Raw genomic sequence first — 23,306 nt, forward strand, 5'->3', positions numbered from 1 at the left:
CAATATAATACTTTTGTAATTTACTTGCAGTTACAAAAATGCTCCAGTTATGAGACATTCTCTTTGCTTCATTATAATGGCACCCCCTGGTGTTTAATCAATACAGTAGCATGCACGTCCATCTACTGAGCTGGGTGAGCATGGGTGCACTTGCTTAGTTCAATCCATCAAATGCAACAAGCCGTATCTACTGTTAGAAACTATGCCAGTTAGGGTCCATTCACATGTCCGCATCTGTTCCGCAATATCGGGAACGGGTGCAGACCCATTCATTCTCAATGGGGCAGAACGGGATGCGGAGAGCACACTATGTGCTCTCTGCATCCGCATTTCTGGAGCGTGGCCCCGAACTTCCGGGACACTGCTCCGCAAAAAAAATAGAACATGTCCTATTCTTGTCCGCAATTGCGGACAAGAATAGGCAGTTCTAAGGGGGGTGCCGGCCGGGTGTATTGTGGATCCGCAATACACCACGGACGTGTGAATGGACCCTTACAGGGAGAGAGCTGCAGCAGAAAGGATATGTGACCTGAGCTGCAGTAGAAATGCTGAGCTGCAGTAAAAGGGTTACAGCCCCCTGATCTTTATCAGAAAATTCACACTTCAGAGTTCACAGTTATTTGGTCAGTTATTTCTATCAGTTAGGGCTCATGCATACGACCGTTGGCTATTTTGCAGTGTGCAAATTGCGGATTTGCAAAACAGGGATAGCGGCTGTGTGCATTCCACATTTTGCGGAATGGAGTGTCCTGGCCTCTACAGTACTGTCCTATCCTTCTCCGTAATGCGGACAAAAATAGGACATGTTCTATAATTTTGCCAATGGCACGGTCTCTGTGTGCTGTCCAATTGAAGTAAATGCGGACGCGGACCAAAAATAAGTTTGTGTGCCCTTATTGTGAGCCAAAACCAGTAGTGACAACTACTCAAAGATATGATATAATCTAAAGAGCTTCTCCTGTTCTGTGTTTTTCACAGGCATCTGGTATTGACTCACAATAAATGATGAAAATAACTTAAGTGTAAACTCGGCCTGAGCAGACAGCTTGAAATAAATCTAGCAGAGCGATTGGAGTAATGAATGGCAAGATCTCTAGATCGATGCAAGGTACAGGGTTAATTCTAGTTTTAATTCTAGCAGGGGTGCCGGGAGTCGAACCACCAATGTGATAGTGATGACCTATCCTTGGGATAGGTCATCAACAGAGATGAGCAAATTCTATGATGGAATGCCTTTAGAGACATTCTGTTATTCATTCCATCATAATAGAAGTCTATGGCCTGCAAAACGGATCCGTTCCGTTTCCGTTATGCAGCCCATAGACTTCGATTATGACGGAATGAATAATGAAAACGGAAGGTCTCTAAAGGCATTCCATCATAGAATTGTGTTATGGTCCGTGGTAACGGAATCCATAACGCAATTCTGCTTTTACCACCAAAAGAAGCGTGAACAAATTTCCTAACATGAAATTCGCTCATCTCTAGTCATCAATATCAAAAACTGTGAAAATCTCTTTAATATGTACCTATAAAGATGTTATCCATTTTTGATATGATGTAGTGCTGCGTCACTATATAAAGGAGTAATCAGGACTGAAAGAGTTCAGGGTCTAGGATCTGATCTGAATAAACTGGACTTTGGTCTGGTTTTCCCACTAACAAAAAAAAAATAAAAGATCTTGATGATTGTTTCCAAAATGATATTTTAACTATTTACTCACCCTGGACTTTCATCTAACCAAAAACCCAGGTAAGGGGACTTTTAGTAAAACTAGTCTGGTACCCCTGGTGTATAGCGTAAGTGAAATGTGTTGTCCTCAGACATTCCTGATTTATGTATGTGAAACTTTACAGGCTTAAAAGGTTAGTGCGTTTTCTTTTTGATTTATTGCATATTAACACAGAACTGAAATCATCAAAAACAAAGTAACCTAAGGTCTATAGTTGAAAAGAAACCATTGAGTGTTATCACATCTACAAGAGAATATACAGCAAGAAAGGAATATGATTAACTTTGAATTTTACGCATGATGAAATCTAGCAGAACAATAAAGGGCAAATTTCATGCACCTTGCAAATGTTACATGGAATTATTGCAGAGAAATTATTACTGGTATATTTTTTACTTCAACATTAATTCTAACAAATAGGAAAATAAAAGCATTTTATTTAAGGAGAAAAATAATAATAATCAGGACCACAGCGGGAAATGCTTATAATTACCAAAATGTACAGACACTATTTTAGCATCAGAGTCAGAGGCTGTATTTCTATTTTGGAATTATTATATGAGAATTAAGGTGCAAAGAAAAAAAAGTTTTTTATCACCACATATCCTCAGTTAAAATACTGACACTGCAGAGTTTACTGGCAGCTACTTGTGATACATTATTTGTATGTGTGCTAAACATGTATATGGTCAGATATGGGCACAGATAGGCAGGTATATCACAAAAACATACGATTATGGATTACACTCATATGTATGATATACAGTGCAGACCAAAAGTTTGGACACACCTTCTCATTCAAAGAGTTTTCTTTATTTTTATGACTATGAAAATTGTAGATTCACACTGAAGGCATCAAAACTATGAATTAACACATGTGGAATTATATACATAACAAACAAGTGTGAAACAACTGAAAATATGTCATATTCTAGGTTCTTCAAAGTAACCACTTTTTGCTTTGATTACTGCTTTGCACTCTCTTGATGAGCTTCAAGAGGTAGTCCCCTGAAATGGTTTTCACTTCACAGGTGTGCCCTGTCAGGTTTAATAAGTGGGATTTCTTGCCTTAGAAATGGGGTTGGGACCATCAGTTGCGTTGAGGAGAAGTCAGGTGGATACACAGCTGATAGTCCTACTGAATAGACTGTTAGAATTTGTATTATGGCAAGAAAAAAGCAACTAAGTAAAAAAAAACGAGTGGCCATCATTACTTTAAGAAATGGAGGTCAGTCAGTCAGCCGAAAAATTGGGAAAACTTTGAAAGTAAGGGCTATTTGACCATGAAGGAGAGTGATGGGGTGCTGCGCCAGATGACCTGGCCTCCACAGTCACCGGACCTGAACCCAATCGAGATGGTTTGGGGTGAGCTGGACCGCAGAGTGAAGGCAAAAGGGCCAAGTGCTAAGCATCTCTGGGAACTCCTTCAAGACTGTTGGAAGACCATTTCAGGGGACTACCTCTTGAAGCTCATCAAGAGAATGCCAAGAGTGTGCAAAGCAGTAATCAAAGCAAAAGGTGGCTACTTTGAAGAACCTAGAATATGACATATTTTCAGTTGTTTCACACTTGTTTGTTATGTATATAATTCCACATGTGTTAATTCATAGTTTTGATGCCTTCATAGTCATGAAAATAAAGACAACTCTTTGAATGAGAAGGTGTGTCCAAACTTTTGGTCTGTACTGTATATATTATCATTTTGTTATATGTTGTGGTCTAAAAAAAAATATATATATATATATATATATATATATATATATATATATATATATATATATATATATATATATATATATATATATATATTTCGATTATAATTTTTTTCCCTTCATTCTGCATTCAGTACCCCATAATGACTAAGTGAAAACAGAAAGAAATATTTAATATATGTGTCAATGCAAGATTTTAGTTTTTCCTTTTAAATAAATTAGCAAAGTATTCAGACTCTTGACTCAGGACTTAGTTGAAGCACCCCTTGCAGCGATTACAGCCTCCAGTCTTCTTGGGTATGATAAGACAAGGTCTGCTCACCTGTATATGGGTATTTCCTGCCATTCTTCCCTGCAGATCCTTTTGTTAATTTTCTTGTTGGAATGTAAACCTTCAGCCCAGGCTGAGGTCCACTCTGGATCAGATTTTCATTAAGAACATCTGTACTTTGCCCCATTCAACTTTCTCTCAACTCTGACCAGTCTCCCTGTCTCAACCACTGAAAACCACCCCCACAGCATGATTTTGCCACCACCATGCTTCACTGTAGGGATGGTATTGGACAGTGCCTGGTTTCCTCCAAACATGACGCTTATAACTGATGCCAAAAAGTTAAATCTTGGTTTTATCAGACCAGAGAATCCACTTCCTAACAGTCATTTAGGTGTTTTTTTTTGTTTTGTTTTTTGCAAACTTTCATGTGTCTTTTACGGAGGAAAGGTTTTTTTCTTGCCAGCCTGCCATAAAGCCCTGATTGGTGGAATGCTGCAGTGACTATTGACCTTCTGGAAGTTTCTACCATCTCCTCACAGGGTCTCTTGAGCTCAGCCAGAGTGACCATTGGATTATTGGTTTCCTCTCTTACCAAGGCTCTTGTTTCCCAATTACTTAGTTTGGTAAGGCTTGTGAGAAATATGTAGAGTTCTGGTGGTTCCAAACTTCTTCCATTTAAGAAATATGGAGGCCACTGTGCACTTATGAACCTTCAGTGCTCCCTTGTACCCCTTCTCCAGATCTGTGCCTGCATAAAATCTTGTCTCGGATCTCTACATGCAGTTCTTTCCTCCTCATGGCTTGGTTTTTGGTCTGAGATATGTTGTCAGCGGTGAAACCTTTTGTAGGCAGGGGTGTATCTTTTCAAATCATGTCTATTGAATTTGAATTTACCACAGGTCGTCTGGATGAGGCTTTTTAAACTTCCAAGTCACATACAAATCACACTGAATAACTGTCAGTGTCAGGATAGAGAATAACTAACTGATTAGTGGGGGTCCTACCACTGGTACCCTCACCAATCCTGATAACTGGGGTCCATTTCCACCAATCTGATGAAGCGGTAGGTCAAGCATGCACCATTTCACTCCATTTATTCTCTATGGGACCACCGGAAATAGCTGAGCAATGTAGACCCAAAGAAAATAAATGGAGTGTCAGCGAGCATGCCCACTCTGCCACTCCATAAGATCAGGAAAAAGGGACACCCGTTCTCGGGATTTGGAGGGGTAGCAGTGGTGTGACCCCCTACCCATCAGTTCGTTATGCCCTGTCCTGTGTGAAGTTATTCTGGGGGATAACTTCAAAACTTAGCACAACCCCTTTAAAGGAATGAAGATCTTGTATATATATACACACACACACACACACAGTGTTCCATCAAGTTACAATATTAATAGGTTCCAGGATGACCACTGTATGTTGAAACCATTATAACTTGAGTGCATACCTAGGCCAGTGACATCACTGCACATTGGTCCGTTAAAGCTCAGTCTCATTCAAGTCAATGTGGATAAACTTCAATAATAAGCTATGATAAATAAATAAAAATCCTAAAAAAACAACAATATTTTATTATTATTTGTTTAAAAAAAATGCTCATGTAGGCATATACAGACTTTGTCCAATATGGTGACTCAGTTGTAAATACAAGTATAGGGTTTAGGATAGGTGGAGGGCAATTGTCATAAAATGGGAATATCTCTCCCTAGACAGCCCTAAATAGGCCCTCAGACCAAGGTCACCCCCTGAGGGTAAGGACTCCCTGTCCTCCTTCCTATCCTACTAACACCCTAAAAAGCCCTACAAAATATGGTAATAATCCCTGCACCCGACACTTCCCCCTAAAGCAGGGTTCATCAGGGGGTGATGCTGGGAAGAGGACTGAGGAAAGAAGCTTTCAAATGCTGTAGTGTAGGGAAAATAAAAATAATGCTCACAATGATAGTCAAATAGATAATAGTAATAATATAGAATTGGGAACAGGAACTCACACATAGCTTATTAAAATGAATGACACTTCTTCTGGAAGAAGAGAAGAAGGTATTTGAAAAAACATCAAATAGTTTAAAGGACCTGATTGATTCCGCTTTAAAATTTAAAACCGACACAGAATTCACCAAAAGGGAAACATCTCTCCAGACATCAGTGGAGAAATTCCAAACACTTTTGAAAGAAAGTAAACAGACAGTTTATAAGAGACCTGAGTGATTTCAAAGAAAATAAGGCCTATAATTTTGACAATAAACAGGGTATCCAAACAATCTGAGATTTCGTCATCTGAGGTTGATCTCTCGGATTCAGAAACCTCTCGATCTTAGAGCTCGTTCACACGACCGTTGGTGTCCTGTGCTGTGAACCGCAAATTGTGGTCCACAATGCACGGGCACCTTCTGTGGGGCAGGCGCATGGGGATCGCAGACCCGTTCCGCAAGGAGATAGAGCATGTTCTATCTTTTTGCTGTGCGGAGGCAGGGAACGGAACCCCAGAAAGCACTCCGTAGTGTTCCGTTCCGCATCTCCGGATTTGCGGACCCATTGAAATGAATGGGTGCGCATCCGTGATGCGGAATGACAACGGAACGGTGCCCGTGTATTGCGGATCCGCAAATGTGGTCAGCAATACGGGAACGGGACACAAACGGTCATGTGAACGAGCCCTTATAAGAAGGTCAGTTATCCAAAAAATAATTCAAATCAAAGAAGAACAGGCAAAAAGTGGCAAAAATGGGGCAGACAGCGAGGAAATATGGTGGGGGGGAGAGTCCTCTCAGTTCCTCCTCTTCATCATCATTAACTGTTTCAAGTATCAACCCACAGCCTTTTTTAAGCAACAATCAGGTTAAGGGACCGGACAAAAGGGAGTGACAATCTCCCCCAAATGACACCTTGCAAATAGTTAATTTATCATCACATGTCTTGAATGAAACAGAGATTGCTCTCCTACAGAGGGGAATTTCGTTTGTACCTACAACAAGCTTTGACCCTTTCACGTGGGTCAAAGACTTACATCTCTTCTGTAGGAGACACAAATAACATAAGTTCTTTCAGAACTCGACCAAGCAGACATGTGAACAGCTAAGAGTTGACTCGAGTGACTTCCCTGATTTACAGGTCCTAGTGGATCTTTGGGAAGAGGGCTCGAGAACTCCGGATGAAGGTCCCTTTACAGATTTGTGCCCTACCAGTACCAAATTATCTCATCCAGTCAACTCTGAACATATTGATATTTTGTTTGAGAAAGGTTACTCTGGAGCTTGAACAATTAAAAATTAATAAGGGTCACCGTCATAATTTATCCAAAAATGAATTAAATGCCCTTAAGAGTCTAGAAAAGGACAATGAGATTATTTTAAAACCATCTGATAAAAGGTGGAAACTTATTTCAAAAAATGTGCCTTGACCTTTTGGGTGACCATAATAGTTATCAGATACTCCCCTCTGATCCCTCTACCAAGTTCCTTTTGGAATTAAAATATATTTTGGGTGAGGGTCTAAAAGAGGCAGTAATTAAATGAAGCAGAGTATAATTTTTTATTTCCAAAATCACCACAGATTGCGACTTTCTATGGCTTGCCGAAAGTCCACAAAGGCCTTTACCCTCTAAAAGGTCGATCTATTGTATCCGATGTTAACTCTTTGACCCACAATTGTGGCATTTATTTGGACAGAGTTTTGAGAGGTTTTGTTTCCTCTCTTCCATCATACACGAGAGATACAATGGACTGACTTCGTAAGATTGAATCAATATCAGTTGATCCTTCATGCATTCTTGCTAGCATTGACGTTGAATCATTATATACATCTATTCCACATTGAAAGGGTCTCCTTGCTATCTCTCACAATTTGAGCAGCAGGGGTATACAATTTAATAAACATAACCAATTTATCCTGAACCTCCTGAATTTCACTTTGACACAATATTGTTTTCTGTTTAATGGGTCCTTTTACCACCAGCTCAGGGGGACTTGTATGCAAATCTCTTCCTGGGCTGGTGGGAGGACCCAATTGTCTTCCCCGATAATCTGACATGTTGGAATGATAACATATCCTTTTGGACCCGTTATATCGACGATATTTTTCTTATATGGAATGGGAGTAGGCAGGATTTCCACCAATTGGTTAATATGCTTAATAATAATGAAAATAGGTCTCTCTTTTACCTATGAGACAAACATGAATTCCTTAACCTTTTTGGGTCTCAATTGTAAAACAGGATGATCGACCATCTACCTCTGTATGTCACAAACCCACTGCCACCAATAATACTGTATTCTTCATTGGGACAGTTACCATCCACCCACATTGAAGAGAGGTATACCAAAAAAGAACTCTATAACAGACTTCAGGCAAGAGGCTATCCTCAATCAATTTTGAGGAGCGGGTTTAAACAGGCTGAGTCATGTGATAGGAGTGATCTCCTTATCCCGAGAACTGTGGGACCTCCGGACTCGCATTATATTCGCTTAATCTCTACATATGATATAGCCAACAAAGAAGTTAGAGAGATCCTTAAGAATTAGTGGCCTATACTATCTTTGGACCCTGACCTTAACAAGATACTCCCATTTCATGACAATTGCCCCCCCCCCCCCACCTATCCCACACCCTATACTTGTATTTGCAATTAAGTCACCAAATTGGACAAAGTCTGTATATGCCTATTTGAGCATTTTTTAACAAAGTCTGTATATTCCTATTTGAGCATTTTTTAACAAACAATAATAAAATATTGTTTTTTAAGTTATCACCTCCCCTCTTTCTCATAGCTACAACAAACTAGCGTGACCCTGGGGTATATCCATCTATCTTTTTGTTGCTTTTTCACTGCAATACCAAGCACTGCCACTATACGATGTACGGCACTGTCCTTGGAAAGCTTCCGGGAGACTGCATCGCTCACCATTGTTCGGGTGAGAGTAGCGGCTCCTTGAAACGGCTTATTGCCAGGGATGCTGGGTCTTGGACCCCCACTGATTTGCAGGAAAAGCTCTTTAAGTGAAAAGGTCAGGAATAGATGCTAGAAGCTGTAAACAACTTTTGATGGTGATGACAGGAGCATATTCAGGGTCTTGTGGGGTACATACATGTACCAGAAAAAAAATATATATGACATTGACCCTCAACTTGTGTCCAAAGGAGCAGCTCATCCTGGCAGTGTCAGGAGGCAGTACAGAACATTTAGTAACAGAGGAGCTACTAGACAACCAATAAAAGTGTTTTACCAGAGAAATGGCCGTGTTGATTGGTTGAATCTGAGTCATTGTATGTTGAGTTTGAACTTAACCCCTTAAGGACTCAGCCCTATTTCACCTTAAGGACCAGGCTATTTTTTGCAAATCTGACCAGTGTCACTTTAAGTGCTGATAACTTTAAAAACGCTTTGACTTATGCAGGCCATTCTGAGATTGTTTTTTCGTCACATATTGTACTTCATGACACTGGTAAAATGTAGTCAATACCTAATATGTATACTTCTCCTCCTCCCCCCCCCCCCCCCCCCTATTTTTTTACCTTTTTTTTTTTTTTTACTTTATTCGGGAAGAATGACGTTTTTGTTTATTTTTACTTGAAACTTAAAATTTTTTGGGGGGAAAACTTTATTTTTTCTACTTTTTTATTTCACTTTATTTTTTGTCCCACTTTGGGACTTGAACTTTTGGGGTTCTAATCCTTTACAATGCATTCCAATACTTCTGTATTGGAATGCATTGGCTGTATGAGTAATACAGTGTGTATTACTCATACAGCTTCCTGCCTGTGAGATCCAGGGGGCTGGATCTCACAGGCTCGTCACCGGAAGGCAGCACGATGCCTTCCTTAGGCATCGCGCTGCCTTCCATGCCATCGGGTCCCCCCCTACAGCCGCATGGGGACCCGCTGAATTGACCTGCGGTTTGCGGCGATCGCCCGGACGGGGGGGGGCCCCCGCGCTTTTAGCCAAGGTGCCTACTCAATGATTTGAGCAGGCACCAGGCTCCGATCACCGCCTGCCGGGCGGCAGTGATCGGAACAACACATGACGTACCGGTACGTCATGGGTCCTTAAGGACTCGGGAACCATGCCGTACCGATAAGTCATGGGTCCCTAAGGGGTTAAGATGGCCCAGGAAAAAGAATAGTACACACACACACACACACACAGAAAACATGAAAGTGCAAAGATAATCCCTAGATCAAGTTGCTAAGCCCTTACTCAATACTTCTGTAGTGATTGAAGAAGAGAAGCCATTTCATCTCTGCAGGACTGTCGTCAGCTCTCTTCATGGGGCACGTGAAACAAGCTGCCTGTTTATATCACAAAGCCACACACAGAAAATATCTGAATGACATGGTAACTATAGATCAAGTACAGAGATTTCAGCATACAATGCCCAGCATGAGCATGTGGCCTGAATAAACACTGTATGAAAAGCAATGAAAATGACAGACATGTATCTTCTCTTTTACCTGCAACAACATTAACCAACCAACTAGCGCAAAGCATCAGCACTATCATAAGGAGCACTAACGTAGACATTATTTTTTTTACTGTTTAACCGCCTCAGGACAGCCGTATGCAGGATTGCGTCCTGGCGGCGGCCCTGCTATTCTGGGTGGACGCATATACGCATCCTCTCGCGAGAGGCGAGATTTCCTGTGAACGCGCGCTAAGCGAGTGGATCGCCAGCCTGCCAGCGGCGATCGTTCGCTGGCAGGCTGGAGATGCGATTTTTTTTAACCCCTAACAGGTATATTAGACGCTGTTTTGATAACAGCGTCTAATATACCTGCTACCTGGTCCTCTGGTGGTCCCTTTTGTTGGGATCGACCACCATGGGGTCACATGTGGGGTATTTATACTGCCCTGGCATTTTAGGGGCCCTAAAGCGTGAGAAGAAGTCTGGGATCCAAATGTCTAAAGATGCCCTCCTAAAAGGAATGTGGGCCCCTTTGCGCATCTAGGCTGCAAAAAAGTGTCACACATCTGGTATCGCCGTACTCAGGAGAAGTTGGGGAATGTGTTTTGGGGTGTCATTTTACATATACCCATGCTGGGTGAGAGAAATATCTCGGTCAAATGCCAACTTTGTATAAAGAAATTGGAAAAGGTGTCTTTTGCCGAGATATTTATCTCACCCAGCATGGGTATATGTAAAATGACACCCCAAAACACATTGCCCAACTTCTCCTGAGTACGGCAATACCAGATGTGTGACACTTTTTTGCAGCCTAGGTGGGCAAAGAGGCCCACATTCCAAAGAGCACCTTTCGGATTTCACCGGCCATTTTTTACAGATTTCAAACTACTTCGCACGCATTTGGGCCCCTAAAATGCCAGGGCAGTATAACTACCCCACAAGTGACCCTATTTTGGAAAGAAGACACCCCAAGGTATTTCGTGATGGGCATAGTGAGTTCATGGAAGTTTTTCTTTTTTGTCACAAGTTAGTGGAATATGAGACTTTGTAAGAAAAAAAAAAAAAAACATTTTCCGCTAACTTGTGACAAAAAATAAAAAGTTCTATGAACTCACTATGCCCATCAGCGAATACCTTAGGGTGTCTACTTTCCGAAATGGGGTCATTTGTGGGGTGTTTGTACTGTCTGGCCATTGTAGAACCTCAGGAAACATGACAGGTGCTCAGAAAGTCAGAGCTGCTTCAAAAAGCGGAAATTCAAATTTTTGTACCATAGTTTGTAAATGCTATAACTTTTACCCAAACCATTTTTTTTTTTTACCCAAACATTTTTTTTTTAATCAAAGACATGTAGAACAATATATTTAGAGAAAAATTTATATATGGATGTCGTTTTTTTTGCAAAGAAAAAAATAAAAAAATCTGTAAATTTTGATTAATAACAAAAAAAGTTAAAATGTCAGCAGCAATTAAATACCACCAAATGAAAGCTCTATTAGTGAGAAGAAAAGGAGGTAAAATTCATTTGGGTGGTAAGTTGCATGACCGAGCAATAAATGGTGAAAGTAGGGTAGGTCAGAAGTGTAAAAAGTGGTCTGGTCATTAAGGGTGTTTAAGCTAGGGGAGCTGAGGTGGTTAAGGCTACTTTCACAGTAGCGTTGTTTAAATCCGGCATTCAATTCCGACACCGGAACTGCCCGCCGGATCCGGAAAAACGTGTGAAAACGGATTACATTTGAATCCTGATCAGGATTTTGATCAATGAAAAAATGCATTGGAAAAAACGGATCCGCCATTTATGGACTTTTTTTTTCAAATTTTTCGGGTTTAACATGCAAAAGCCAGATCCGGTTTGACTGAACACACGGCGCCGGATCCGGCGTTAATGCAAGTCAATGAGAAAAAGACCGGATCCTGCGTTCAAAGTGTCCAGGATTTTTGGCCGGAGGTAAGAATACAGCATACGGTTTTCTGAAAAGCCTGATCAATCAAAAAGACTGAACTGAAGACATCCTGATGCATCCTGAACGGATTACTCTCCTCTCAGAATGCATTAGGTTAAAACTGATCAGTTATTTACCGGATTTGAGCCCCTAGGACGGAACTCAGCGCCGGAAAAGAAAAACGCTAGTGTTTAAGTACCCTAACTGGTTCAGGTTCAGAGTATTTTGGGCCTTATGGACAGATAAAATGTAGCTGTTTTTAGCACACATACATTAACACGTGACCACTGAGGCCAGTAACTGGCTGCAGCTGTCATGTGAATAGCATATGACTGATGCAGGTCCAGTGGTAATTGCAGTGGTGGCACATTTAAACATTTATTTTTTATTTTTTTAACTTTCTATGGTATGTCCCTCAAAAGGTCAGAAAAGACCATTGGGGACTTTTATATTTTCGAGATTATTATATATATTTTTTTTTTTAACTATACATCTGTATGGGGCTGCATAAAATAATGTAGAATGCCAATATATGCTACCTAACAAAAAAAATAAAAATCTAAAACCTACTGGATATGTGTCTATTGTTTAAAGGGGTTTTTCAGGAGTAGGACACTGAAGACCTTGGTGGAGGTCCAAATTTCAGCACACTTCGCGATCATCTGTTTGAAGAGACTGCAGTACTCTGGTGAGCACTGTAGCTTCTTCCTAGGCCATTGGTCACATGGACTACATGCAGCTCAGTCCTATTCAAATGATTTGGCTACGGCTGCAATACCAAGCACAGCCTCTAAAAACCACCATAGCCTCCTCAAACAGCTAAGGCTACTTTCACACTAGCGGCACGGACCTCCGGCAGGCTGTTACGTCGGGTGAAAAGCCTGTCGGATCTGTTCTGCTGCTAGTGACCGTGTGCCCCCGGACTGCAGCTCCGTCCCCATTGACTATGATGGGGGCGATGCACACGGTCACTAGCGGCAGGATGGATCCGACAGGCTGTTCACCCGACGGAACAGCTTGCCGGAGGTCCGTGCCGCTAGTGTGAAAGTAGCCTAATCTGTGGCAGTGATGGAAGTTGGACCCCAATCAATAAGAACTCAACCAATTCTGAGGATAGGTCAATAGCATTCTACTCCCTTTCATTTGTAGACCTAATGTCTTACATTTATGGGGTGATTTATTAAGACAGGTGCTTTAGAGGCCGGTCTTAATACTCCTAGCACTGGCGCATTATGTGCCTAAGTTATGAAGAGGCGCGGGCCTCTACATAGTTTAGGCACATTCACCGCTGGCCTAAATCTATGCCAGCTCCCTTGCTTGAGTAAATTTAGATAATTTTCTATGCCTAAAACTGGTGTAGAAAATGATAAATGAGATGGGCCAGCCCCCTTAGTTTCTAATTACTTTTAAACCTACAACCCTAGAAACTAAAATACACTGCTCAAAAAAATAAAGGGAACACTTAAACAACATAATGTAACTCCAAGTCAATCACACTTCTGTGAAATCAAACTGTGAAGCAACACTGAGTGACAATCAATTTCACATGCTGTTGTGCAAATGGGATAGACAACAGGTGGAAATTATAGGCAATTAGCAAGACACCCCCAATAAAGGAGTGGTTCTGCAGGTGGTGAACACAGACCACTTCTCAGTTCCTATGCTTCCTGGCTGATGTTTTGGTCACTTTTGAATGCTGGCGGTGCTTTCACTCTAGTGGTAGCATGAGACGGAGTCTACAACCCACACAAGTGACTCAGGTAGTGCAGCTTATCCAGGATGGCACATCAATGCGAGCTGTGGCAAGAAGGTTTGCTGTGTCTGTCAGTGTAGTGTCCAGAGCATGGAGGCGCTACCAGGAGACAGGCCAGTACATCAGGAGACGTGGAGGAGGCCGTAGGAGGGCAACAACCCAGCAGCAGGACCGCTACCTCCGCCTTTGTGCAAGGAGGAACAGGAGGAGCACTGCCAGAGCCCTGCAAAATGACTTCAAGGCCACAAATGTGCATGTGTCTGCTCAAACGGTCAGAAACGGACTCCATGAGGGTGATATGAGGGCCCGACGTTCACAGGTGGGGGTTGAGCTTACAGCCCCACACCGTGCAGGACGTTTGGCATTTGCCAGAGAACACCAAGATTGGCAAATTCGACACTGGCGCCCTGTGCTCTTCACAGATGAAAGCAGGTTCACACTGAGCACATGTGACAGACGTGACAGAGTCTTGAGACGCCGTGGAGAACGTTCTGCTGCCTGCAACATCCTCCAGCATGACCGGTTTGGCATTGGGTCAGTAATGGTGTGGGGTGGCATTTCTTTGGAGGGCCGCACAGCCCTCCATGTGCTCGCCAGAGGTAGCCTGACTGCCATTAGGTACCGAGATGAGATCCTCAGACCCCTTGTGAGACCATATGCTGGTGCGGTTGGCCCTGGGTTCCTCCTAATGCAAGACAATGCTAGACCTCAAGTGGCTGGAGTGTGTCAGCAGTTCCTGCAAGACGAAGGCATTGATGCTATGGACTGGCCCGCCCGTTCCCCAGACCTGAATCCAATTGAGCACATCTGGGACATCATGTCTCGCTCTATCCACCAACGTCACGTTGCACCACAGATAGTATTGAGCGAACTTGTGTTTTAAGTTCGGCGTCTAAATTTCTGGTTCGGGTTATCGAAGAATCGCGTTGTGGATTCCGCTACAACGGACCATAACGGAATTTAGAATCCATAACGCGATTCTTCGATAACCCGAACCCGAACTTTAGACGCCGAACTTAAAACACAAGTTCGCTCAACACTAACCACAGATTGTCCAGGAGTTGGCAGATGCTTTAGTCCAGGTCTGGGAGGAGATCCCTCAGGAGACCGTCCGCCACCTCATCAGGAGCATGCACAGGCGTTGTAGGGAGGTCATACAGGCACGTGGAGGCCACACACACTACTGAGCCTCATTTTGACTTGTTTTAAGGACATTACATCAAAGTTGGATCAGCCTGTAGTGTGTTTTTCCACTTTGATTTTGAGTGTGACTCCAAATCCAGACCTCCATGGGTTGAAAAATTTGATTTCCATTTTTTTTATTATTGTGTGATTTTGTTGTCAGCACATTCAACTATGTAAAGAACAAAGTATTTCTGAAGAATATTAAATTAATTCAGATCTAGGATGTGTTATTTTTGTGTTTCCTTTATTTTTTTTGAGCAGTGTATGATCCAAGAGAAGACTTCATAATAAGGCAGACTAGCGATTAGTCATGTGACATGGTTTTCGATTTAACACACAGCTAAGGGCTCTTTCACACTTGCGTTGTTGTGTTCCGGCATAGAGTTCCGTCGTCGGGGCTCTATGCCGGAAGAATCCTGATCAGGATTATCCCAATGCATTCTGAATGGAGAGAAATCCGTTCAGGATGCATCAGGATGCCTTCAGTTCCGGAACAGAACGTTTTTTGGCCGGAGAAAATACTGCAGCATGCTGCGCTTTTTACTCCTGCCAAAAATCCTGAACACTTGCCGCAAGGCCGGATCCGGAATCAATGCCCCTTGAAAGGCATTAATCCGGATCCGGCCTTAAGCTAAACGTCGTTTCGGCGCATTACCGGATCCGACGTTTAGCTTTTTCTGAATGGTTACCATGGCTGCAAGGACACTAAAGTCCTGTTTGCCATGGTAAAGTGTAGTGGGGAGCGGGGGAGCAGTATACTTACCGTCCGTGCGGCTCCTGGGGCGCTTCAGAGTGACGTCAGGGCGCCCCACATGCATGGATGACGTGTCGCATGGATCACGTCATCCATGCGCATGGGGCGCTCTCCATTTGCCGGCAGGCACCTCCGGCAAATGGAGTGCACGACGGATCCAGACAACGCAAGTGTGAAAGAGGCCTTATAGTAAAACTGGTGTTCCAAAAACAATTGAAATTTCCCAATATTGTGCTTGGGCCTACCTCAATAGATACACTGAACAAACTGTTCCTAACCAAAATTTACTGTTGCGAGAAAGAAAACCGGAATCCCACATATTGAGTATCTTACGGCATATTTTTTTCCCATGTAGAGTATTAAATGTAGCCACTGTGCATCTGTCTCCAACATCTAGAACCTGTTATCTTGATCCAATTTTAAGGTAACCATCAGCAATTCATCCCTGCCATTAATCAAAGCCCAAATCTACCAATTCATGCTCTTCAGATTCTACTTGTAGATTCCCATAGGTTTGTAAAATGGTCGACTAGAATACATAAATAGTAAAGAAAATCTCAATTGATCTCATCTCTCTTTCTAACCCTTGACCTATTTCTACTTACCCTCATCTCTGAGCTTATGGATCAACGTGCCTGCATTCACCTTACCCATGTCCTTTCAATAATGACCTACTTGATCTTACATTCAGAACTGTGCCGTCCACTGGGACCACAGTCACCAAGTGTCAAATTGCTGACTGCAAAGATATACGACCTTTTTTTCTTCTAAGAACTTTTGGGTTTCTCCACAGTATTCACCATTAGTTATATATCTCTTAAAGTCATCATCCTTTAAGCTTCCCTTGACCACCAAAGCTTCCTTTCCAAGTCTAGCTGAAATGGCTATCTAGGCTCCATGGACAGGGCTGTTCCTGATGCCCATCATCCCCAGAGAAGTGATGTGAAGACAAAACAACCAGTAGCATTTTTTTATTTTCCACTTCAAACACAAAATAATTCATTTTGGAATATTTAATGTATTTAAATGAATCATAAAATCTGATTCTCTTATCTGTCGAAAATAATACATTTCTACAGTACAATATGTCAGTACATTTTTACGAAGGTGAGGTACATGTCAAAGTATAATAGACACATGTGTAACGGATAGCATTAATCGAGTTGCACATTTTAAGATGCCACAGGAAAAAAAGAAAAACTACAAAACAAAGTCAACTGGAACTACATCTCAGGAAAGCACTAAACAAAATAGAAAAAAAATAGGATTTCGTAGGATTTGTTGGATTGTTAAACATTCAAGGCAGGGGGCAACCCCTTAAAATGTTTTGCTCCTCCCAACAGCTGATAATCATAAAATAACATAAGTAACATTCAAATTATAAGTTCCCTGCTGCTCTACTAAACATCTCCAGACTCCCATTGCAGTCTCTATTCTTCCAGCTTCAATGTTGTGTCATAGAGGGTTGTGACTGCTGCAGCCAATCAAGGGGCGCAGCGATGACCTCAGTGGTGTCAATAGCGCATAGGTAGAGACTTGCTGCAGAAGTCACATGACACGCAGTCACTGCTGGAGAGCGGAAAACAGAGACTGTCGGAGGACCAAGGAAGCATCAGCACCAAAACAGCAGTGGATTGATAAGTTATCACGCCTCTTGTTATTTTATAGGATTGCCTGCTGTTTGTAAATCTATATTGGGGGTTGGATAACTCCAAACTGGGCTCGTCATTCACATCCCAAATAATTAATGGAATAATGGTCTATTTAACCGTAGATAGGTTACTACTTTTACAATCTCTCCAGCTGCACTACGAAGTGCACAACATGGCAAAGTAGTACCGTATTTTTCACCCTAGGTTTTTGAGGAGGAAAATAAAAAATATATTTTTAACCAAAAGGTCTGCTTTTGGTGGGTTTTGAATTAATGGTGGTCTGTGCATGTGGCACCGTCATGGGGGGCATCTGTGCATGTGGCACCGTCATGGGGGGCATCTGTGCATGTGGCACCGTCATGGGGGGCATCTGTGCATGTGGCACCGTCATGGGGGGCATCTGTGCATGTGGCACCGTCATGGGGGGCATCTGTGCATGTGGCACCGTCATGGGGGGCATCTGTGCATGTGGCACCGTCATGGGGGGCATCTGTGCATGTGGCACCATCATGGGGCGGGGAATCTGTGGATGGCACCGTCATGGGGCGGGGAATCTGTGGATGGCACCGTCATGGGGCGGGGAATCTGTGGATGGCACCGTCATGGGGCGGGGAATCTGTGGATGGCACCGTCATGGGGCGGGGAATCTGTGGATGGCACCGTCATGGGGCGGGGAATCTGTGGATGGCACCGTCATGGGGCGGGGAATCTGTGGATGGCACTGTCATGGGGGGGGATCTGTGGATGACACTGCTATATGTCATCCACAGATCCCTCTCATAACAGTGTCCCCCAATACACCGGCCCCGCCACTCACTGCAGTATTTATAAACATTAATCCTTATCCTGTTAATAAGTTTACCTAAAGCTGCGCTCTCCCTTGTTCCCCTGTATCAGTACAGCACTTACGAACAAGCTTCCATAGCAGGCAGAGCGGACGGCAGCAGTAACGTCACTCACTGACGTCGCGCGCCTGCTTCATTCATAAAGTGGGAGGGGCAGGAGCTCGACATCAGTGAGTGACGTTACTGCTGCCGTCCGCTCTGCCTGCTATGGAAGCTTGTTCGTAAGTGCTGTGGGGACACAGGGGAACGGGGAGAGCGCAGCTTTAGTTAAACTTATTAACAGGATAAGGATTAATGTTTATAAATACTGCGGTGAGCGGCGGGGCCCGGTGTAAGAGTACAGTGACTGCACCGGGCCCCGCTCCTAGTTCAGGACTCCAGCCCCTCCTCTCTCCCGGCTCATACATTGCAGTCCGCGATGCTGCAGCATCGCAGACTGCGATGTAAAATGGAAGCATTCTCCCCATAAAACGCAGGGGCATTTCCCCCCCCACTTTTTTGGGGGGGGCGGGAGTGCGTCTTATGGGGGCGAAAAATACGGTATATGGAAAACAAGCATTTACTATATGTTTAACGGACATTAGACTTACCTCAAACTCTGCATGTCTATGTATTTCCTCTGCACGCTGTCTGCTCAGGATAAATTCAGCTTCATTTCCCACCCTGACCAAGTGATCTTTCATTGTTTGGCTCAGCAATCTGCAGCATATACAATAAGGAAATTGCATTAACCAGCTGAAAACATACATTAAATCAGAATATGTACCAGCTAGTACCATCCAATAATAAACTGTAGTTTTATAACACAAATTATCGTACTTTACATTTCTGTTTCAATGTAACTGAAATACATCTTAAAGGGATTGTTTAGTGTCGGGATACTGATGACCTATTCTCAGGATAATTCATTAGTATACAAGTAAAAATAGAAAAATTTGAATATCGTGCAAAAGTCCATTTATTTCAGTAATGCAACTTAAAAGGAATTGCATTAATGCAGCTTAAAATTTGAATATTGTGAAAAGTTTCAATATTCTAGGCTCAAAGGGTTGCCCCTTTAGTCAGCTAATTAATCCATACCCCTGAGCAAAGAGTACCTGAGATTGTGACTTTGGGGTTTCATAAGCTATAAGCCATAATCATCCAAATTATAACAAATAAAGGCTTGAAATATCTCACTTTGCATGTAACGAGTCTATCTCATATATTAGTTTCACTTTTTAAGTTGCATTACTGAAATAAACTTTTTACTAGGGTTGTTTTGATGCCAAAATTTTGATTCGGTTTCGATACCGTAAAAAAGATAAAAACACCAAAAAAAGCCACGTGCATTCAGGGAGCAGGGACATCAATTACATGGAAACGGATCCTCAAAAAACGGATGACATACGGAATGGTTTCCATATGTCTTTCGCAATTTGCGGAGCCATTGACTTGAATGGGACTGAGGACAATAGTAGTACAAGCTTCATATTTTTTCTGACGAGAAATGCGGAAACACGGATGCGGACAACATACTGAATATTGTCCGCACATTTTATTCACCCATAGGAATGAATGGATCTGCATCTATTCCGCAAAATGCGTAACTGATGCGGATAAAATTATATGGTCGTGTGAATGTACCCTAAAAAATTTTATTCTGGACTTTTTGGAGGTGGCGATATGTAATATTTTATTTATTTATGGTTTATATATTTTATATGTAAAATTGGGAAAGGGGGTGGTGATTTATACTATTTTGGTGTATTTTTTAAATTTTTTTTTTTTACAGTTTATTTAATAACTATTTCCCCCCTTACAGCTACAACCTGGGATCTTTTAATCCCTTGTTCTATCCACCGTAATAGAGATCTAATAGATCTTACACTGTCCCTGCTGCCCTCTGCACACAGCAGCAGGGAGCTTACCATGGCAGCCAGGGCTTCAGTAGCATCCTGGCTGCCATGGTAACCGATCGGAGCCCCAGGATTACACTGCTGGGGCTCTGATCAGAAGCTGCCACTGCCGCCAATGAGAGGAGGTGAGGGGACTCTGTGGCCACTGCCACCAATGATTTTAATACTGTGGGGGGGACGGGGGAGGGCGCACTGCAGCACCAATGATAATTAACGTTTAATATACAAATAAAGCCGGTGGAAGAAACACATTGCCAGCACCCGACCTCTGACAGGTGGCTGCGATCAGCGGCAGTTAACCCCTCAGGTGCATCAAGGGTTAATTGCCGCAGATCTCAGCACCCTGCCAGAGGCAGGGTGCTGGCAATGTGTTTCTGCCGCTTGTATTTGTAATATATTAAACGTTAGTTATCATTGGTGGCGCAGTGGCCATAGCCCCTCCCCTCCTCCACCCCTCTGCGCTCTCATTGGTGGCAGCGGCAGCAGCAGCAGCACAGGGGGAGGGAGACTCTGCTTCCTTCTTCCCTGTGCTGCTGAGGGAATATGGCGCATGCTTATAGCAGCGCGTTCATGTTTTCTGATACTGGGCTGTGCAGTAGCACAGCCTAGTATCGATAAAAGGCAAATGCCGGTATGGTATCGATACCGGGACAAAAGTATCGACTGGGTATCGAAAGTTCGATACCCCAAAAAACCCTACTTTGCACGATATTCTAATTTTTCAAGTTTCACCTGTAAGATTGGTGGGTGTACGACTCCTGGCACCCCTTCCGTTCAGCTGTTTGAAAGGGTCGAGGCACCTGTTTGAGTGCGGAATTCTCTTCCATTTTTGCCTGCATGCTGTCTAGTGGTTGTAGTTACACTGCACCACCACTACAAGCTAGACGACACTGCAACAAACAGCTGATCAGCAAGGGTGGTGGGAGTTAGACTTCCGTTGATCTAATATTAATGACCTACCCTGAGGATAGGCCATCAATATTCTGATCGTGCACAACCATTTATAGTGATTTTCCGAGACTCATGAGCTATCCTCTAGATAAGTCATCAGTATCTAATCGGTGGGGTTCCGACACACGGGACCCCCATTGATGAACTGTTTGAGAAGGCAGTGGTGCTCGCAGTAGTGATGTGGACTTCTGTCCCTAGGCCAAGTGACATCACGTTTATCGGTCACATGACCTAGGCACAGGACAGACCTATAGAAATGTATAGGGCTGAGCTGTGATACTAAGCACAGCTGCTATGAAACGTTCGGCACTATGCTTGGTGAGCTGAGAGAAGGTCGGTGCCTTCTCAAACAGCTGATCGGCGGGGCTCCCGGGTGTCAGGCTCCCAACGATCAGATATAAATGACCTATCTAGAAGATAGGTCATCACTATTTAAGGCTTGGAACACCTCTATAAAGGGTTGCGAACCGTTCCACCTTTGAACACCCTGAGGTACTTTCATTGACACTAGAATTAGATGCGCCAAATGTATTAAAAGGCACATATTGGGCTCTCCATACGTCATGTCAGCTACTGGCTGGTATGGATGTGAGCCATTATATATGCCACTTTTCTAGTATAAATTAGGATAAATGCATCAGGCAAAGGAGGCCCTGGACTACTAGGCCAATTCACTTTATCTTTTTAAGTGCCAGGATTGCCAAGTAAACTAAAAAAAAGTAGCAACATTTTTCTCAAAACCATCCCCCCCCCCCCCCCCACCCACACACACACACACACACACACACACACACACTGTAGCCTTTGTACATCAGAAAACAGCAATCTAGTAATACATAAATAAAATCTCCCTTATGTGGAATTGATCTCAAGTTTAAAATCTAACAATTTCTTCTCTGTCCATCGTAAAGAAAATTACTATGTGGCATAAAAATGACACAGAATCCACACTGCAGAAGCAGTTTTTCCCTTTCTATTGCAACAAATTTCAATATGACCAACAATCTTACTACTCTATAGTGAGACCTCCAAGGAGTGGATCTGGAGCTCTCTGGCTGCACCCGTTTTTTGTTAAATACTAGCCCAAACCTATTCAGGCACTGCCAAGGAACTGTGGAACCTATAGGAGCTATTCATTAGAACATGTATGGAAACTCTTACCGTATAAAGAGATCTGTTTAATCAGAGTTCCCCAATAGTGTAAATGTTGTCAGAGTTAGGAACTATGGACCACATTTACTAATGTGAGGACATCTAGATTTTGACGTAAATTATACCAAAAAGATTGGCACATGTAGGTTTAAAGAACATTTCTGAGCTTATTCCGAGAAGGGGATGTGGATTACCGAAAAAGTAGAGTGATTTAGCGGGAAAGTGGTACTGGCCTAATATGCAATGTTTTTCACCAAACTTGTGCCATAATTCTGGCATAAGATTCTAATTCTGGCATAAGATTCTGTCTCAAAGGAAGACAACCAATACTTGGTATAGAGTCAGAGAAGTGTCTACTCCTGCACTAAATGTATCAAAGGACAAAATAAAAAACACAAAAATAAGCACATCCTGCATGATATTATAAGTAGATATGCAGATGTACATGGCCACAATTAAAAAAATAAAACTGAGCATAACAGCACTCTCAAAGCACTGAAAGCAAAATCTATATATAAAATACCACATTTGGTATGATAAATGAGGCAAATAGATTTTGGATCAAAAAAATATCTGTGTTCACTCACCTCAGCAAAGGGACCCTAGCCCAGGCAAGAACCTACTCATTTAATACCCATCTCATTGCCATATGGGCATCAGGAGCGCAGTGACCACGTGTATTCTGTGTTGCTCCATCTGTTACCTGTGTGCGCGCGATCAGGCACATAATGAGAGGAAGAGCAAACCCAGCTACTGTATATGTATAGCACTAATTAAAAGCAGCCTGTGGAATGGATGGGATGATAGGATTTATCATCTAGCCTGAGCCCCTGCATTAAAGGGGTTTTCCAGGCCTTTAATATTGATGACCTATCCTCAGGATAGGTCATCAATATCAGTTTGGTGGGGTCCGACACCCCCTGCCGATCAGCTGTTTAAAGAGACGGCACACGCATGTGCACGTGCTGTCTTCCGTCTCTCTTCCTGCTGCTGCTTGGTCTATGGCAAAGCAGCAGCGAGCAGGAAGAGAAAAGTGAGACAGCACTTGCACAC

At 42.8% G+C, this 23,306-nt stretch overlaps 1 protein-coding gene across 1 annotated transcript in view; it reads right to left on the bottom strand.

The window, feature by feature from the left end:
* The window catches only part of LRBA (LPS responsive beige-like anchor protein), a 640,201-nt gene that overhangs the window by 393,092 nt on the left and 223,803 nt on the right, over positions 1 to 23,306 (bottom strand). The window contains exon 35 of the mRNA XM_040418535.1: positions 18,843 to 18,951. Within this exon, the coding sequence (XP_040274469.1) occupies positions 18,843 to 18,951 (109 nt within the window). The remainder of the gene's footprint in view (positions 1 to 18,842; positions 18,952 to 23,306) is intronic.

The sequence above is a fragment of the Bufo bufo genome, chromosome 2 (genome assembly GCF_905171765.1).
Source record: "Bufo bufo chromosome 2, aBufBuf1.1, whole genome shotgun sequence".
NCBI lineage: Eukaryota > Metazoa > Chordata > Amphibia > Anura > Bufonidae > Bufo > Bufo bufo.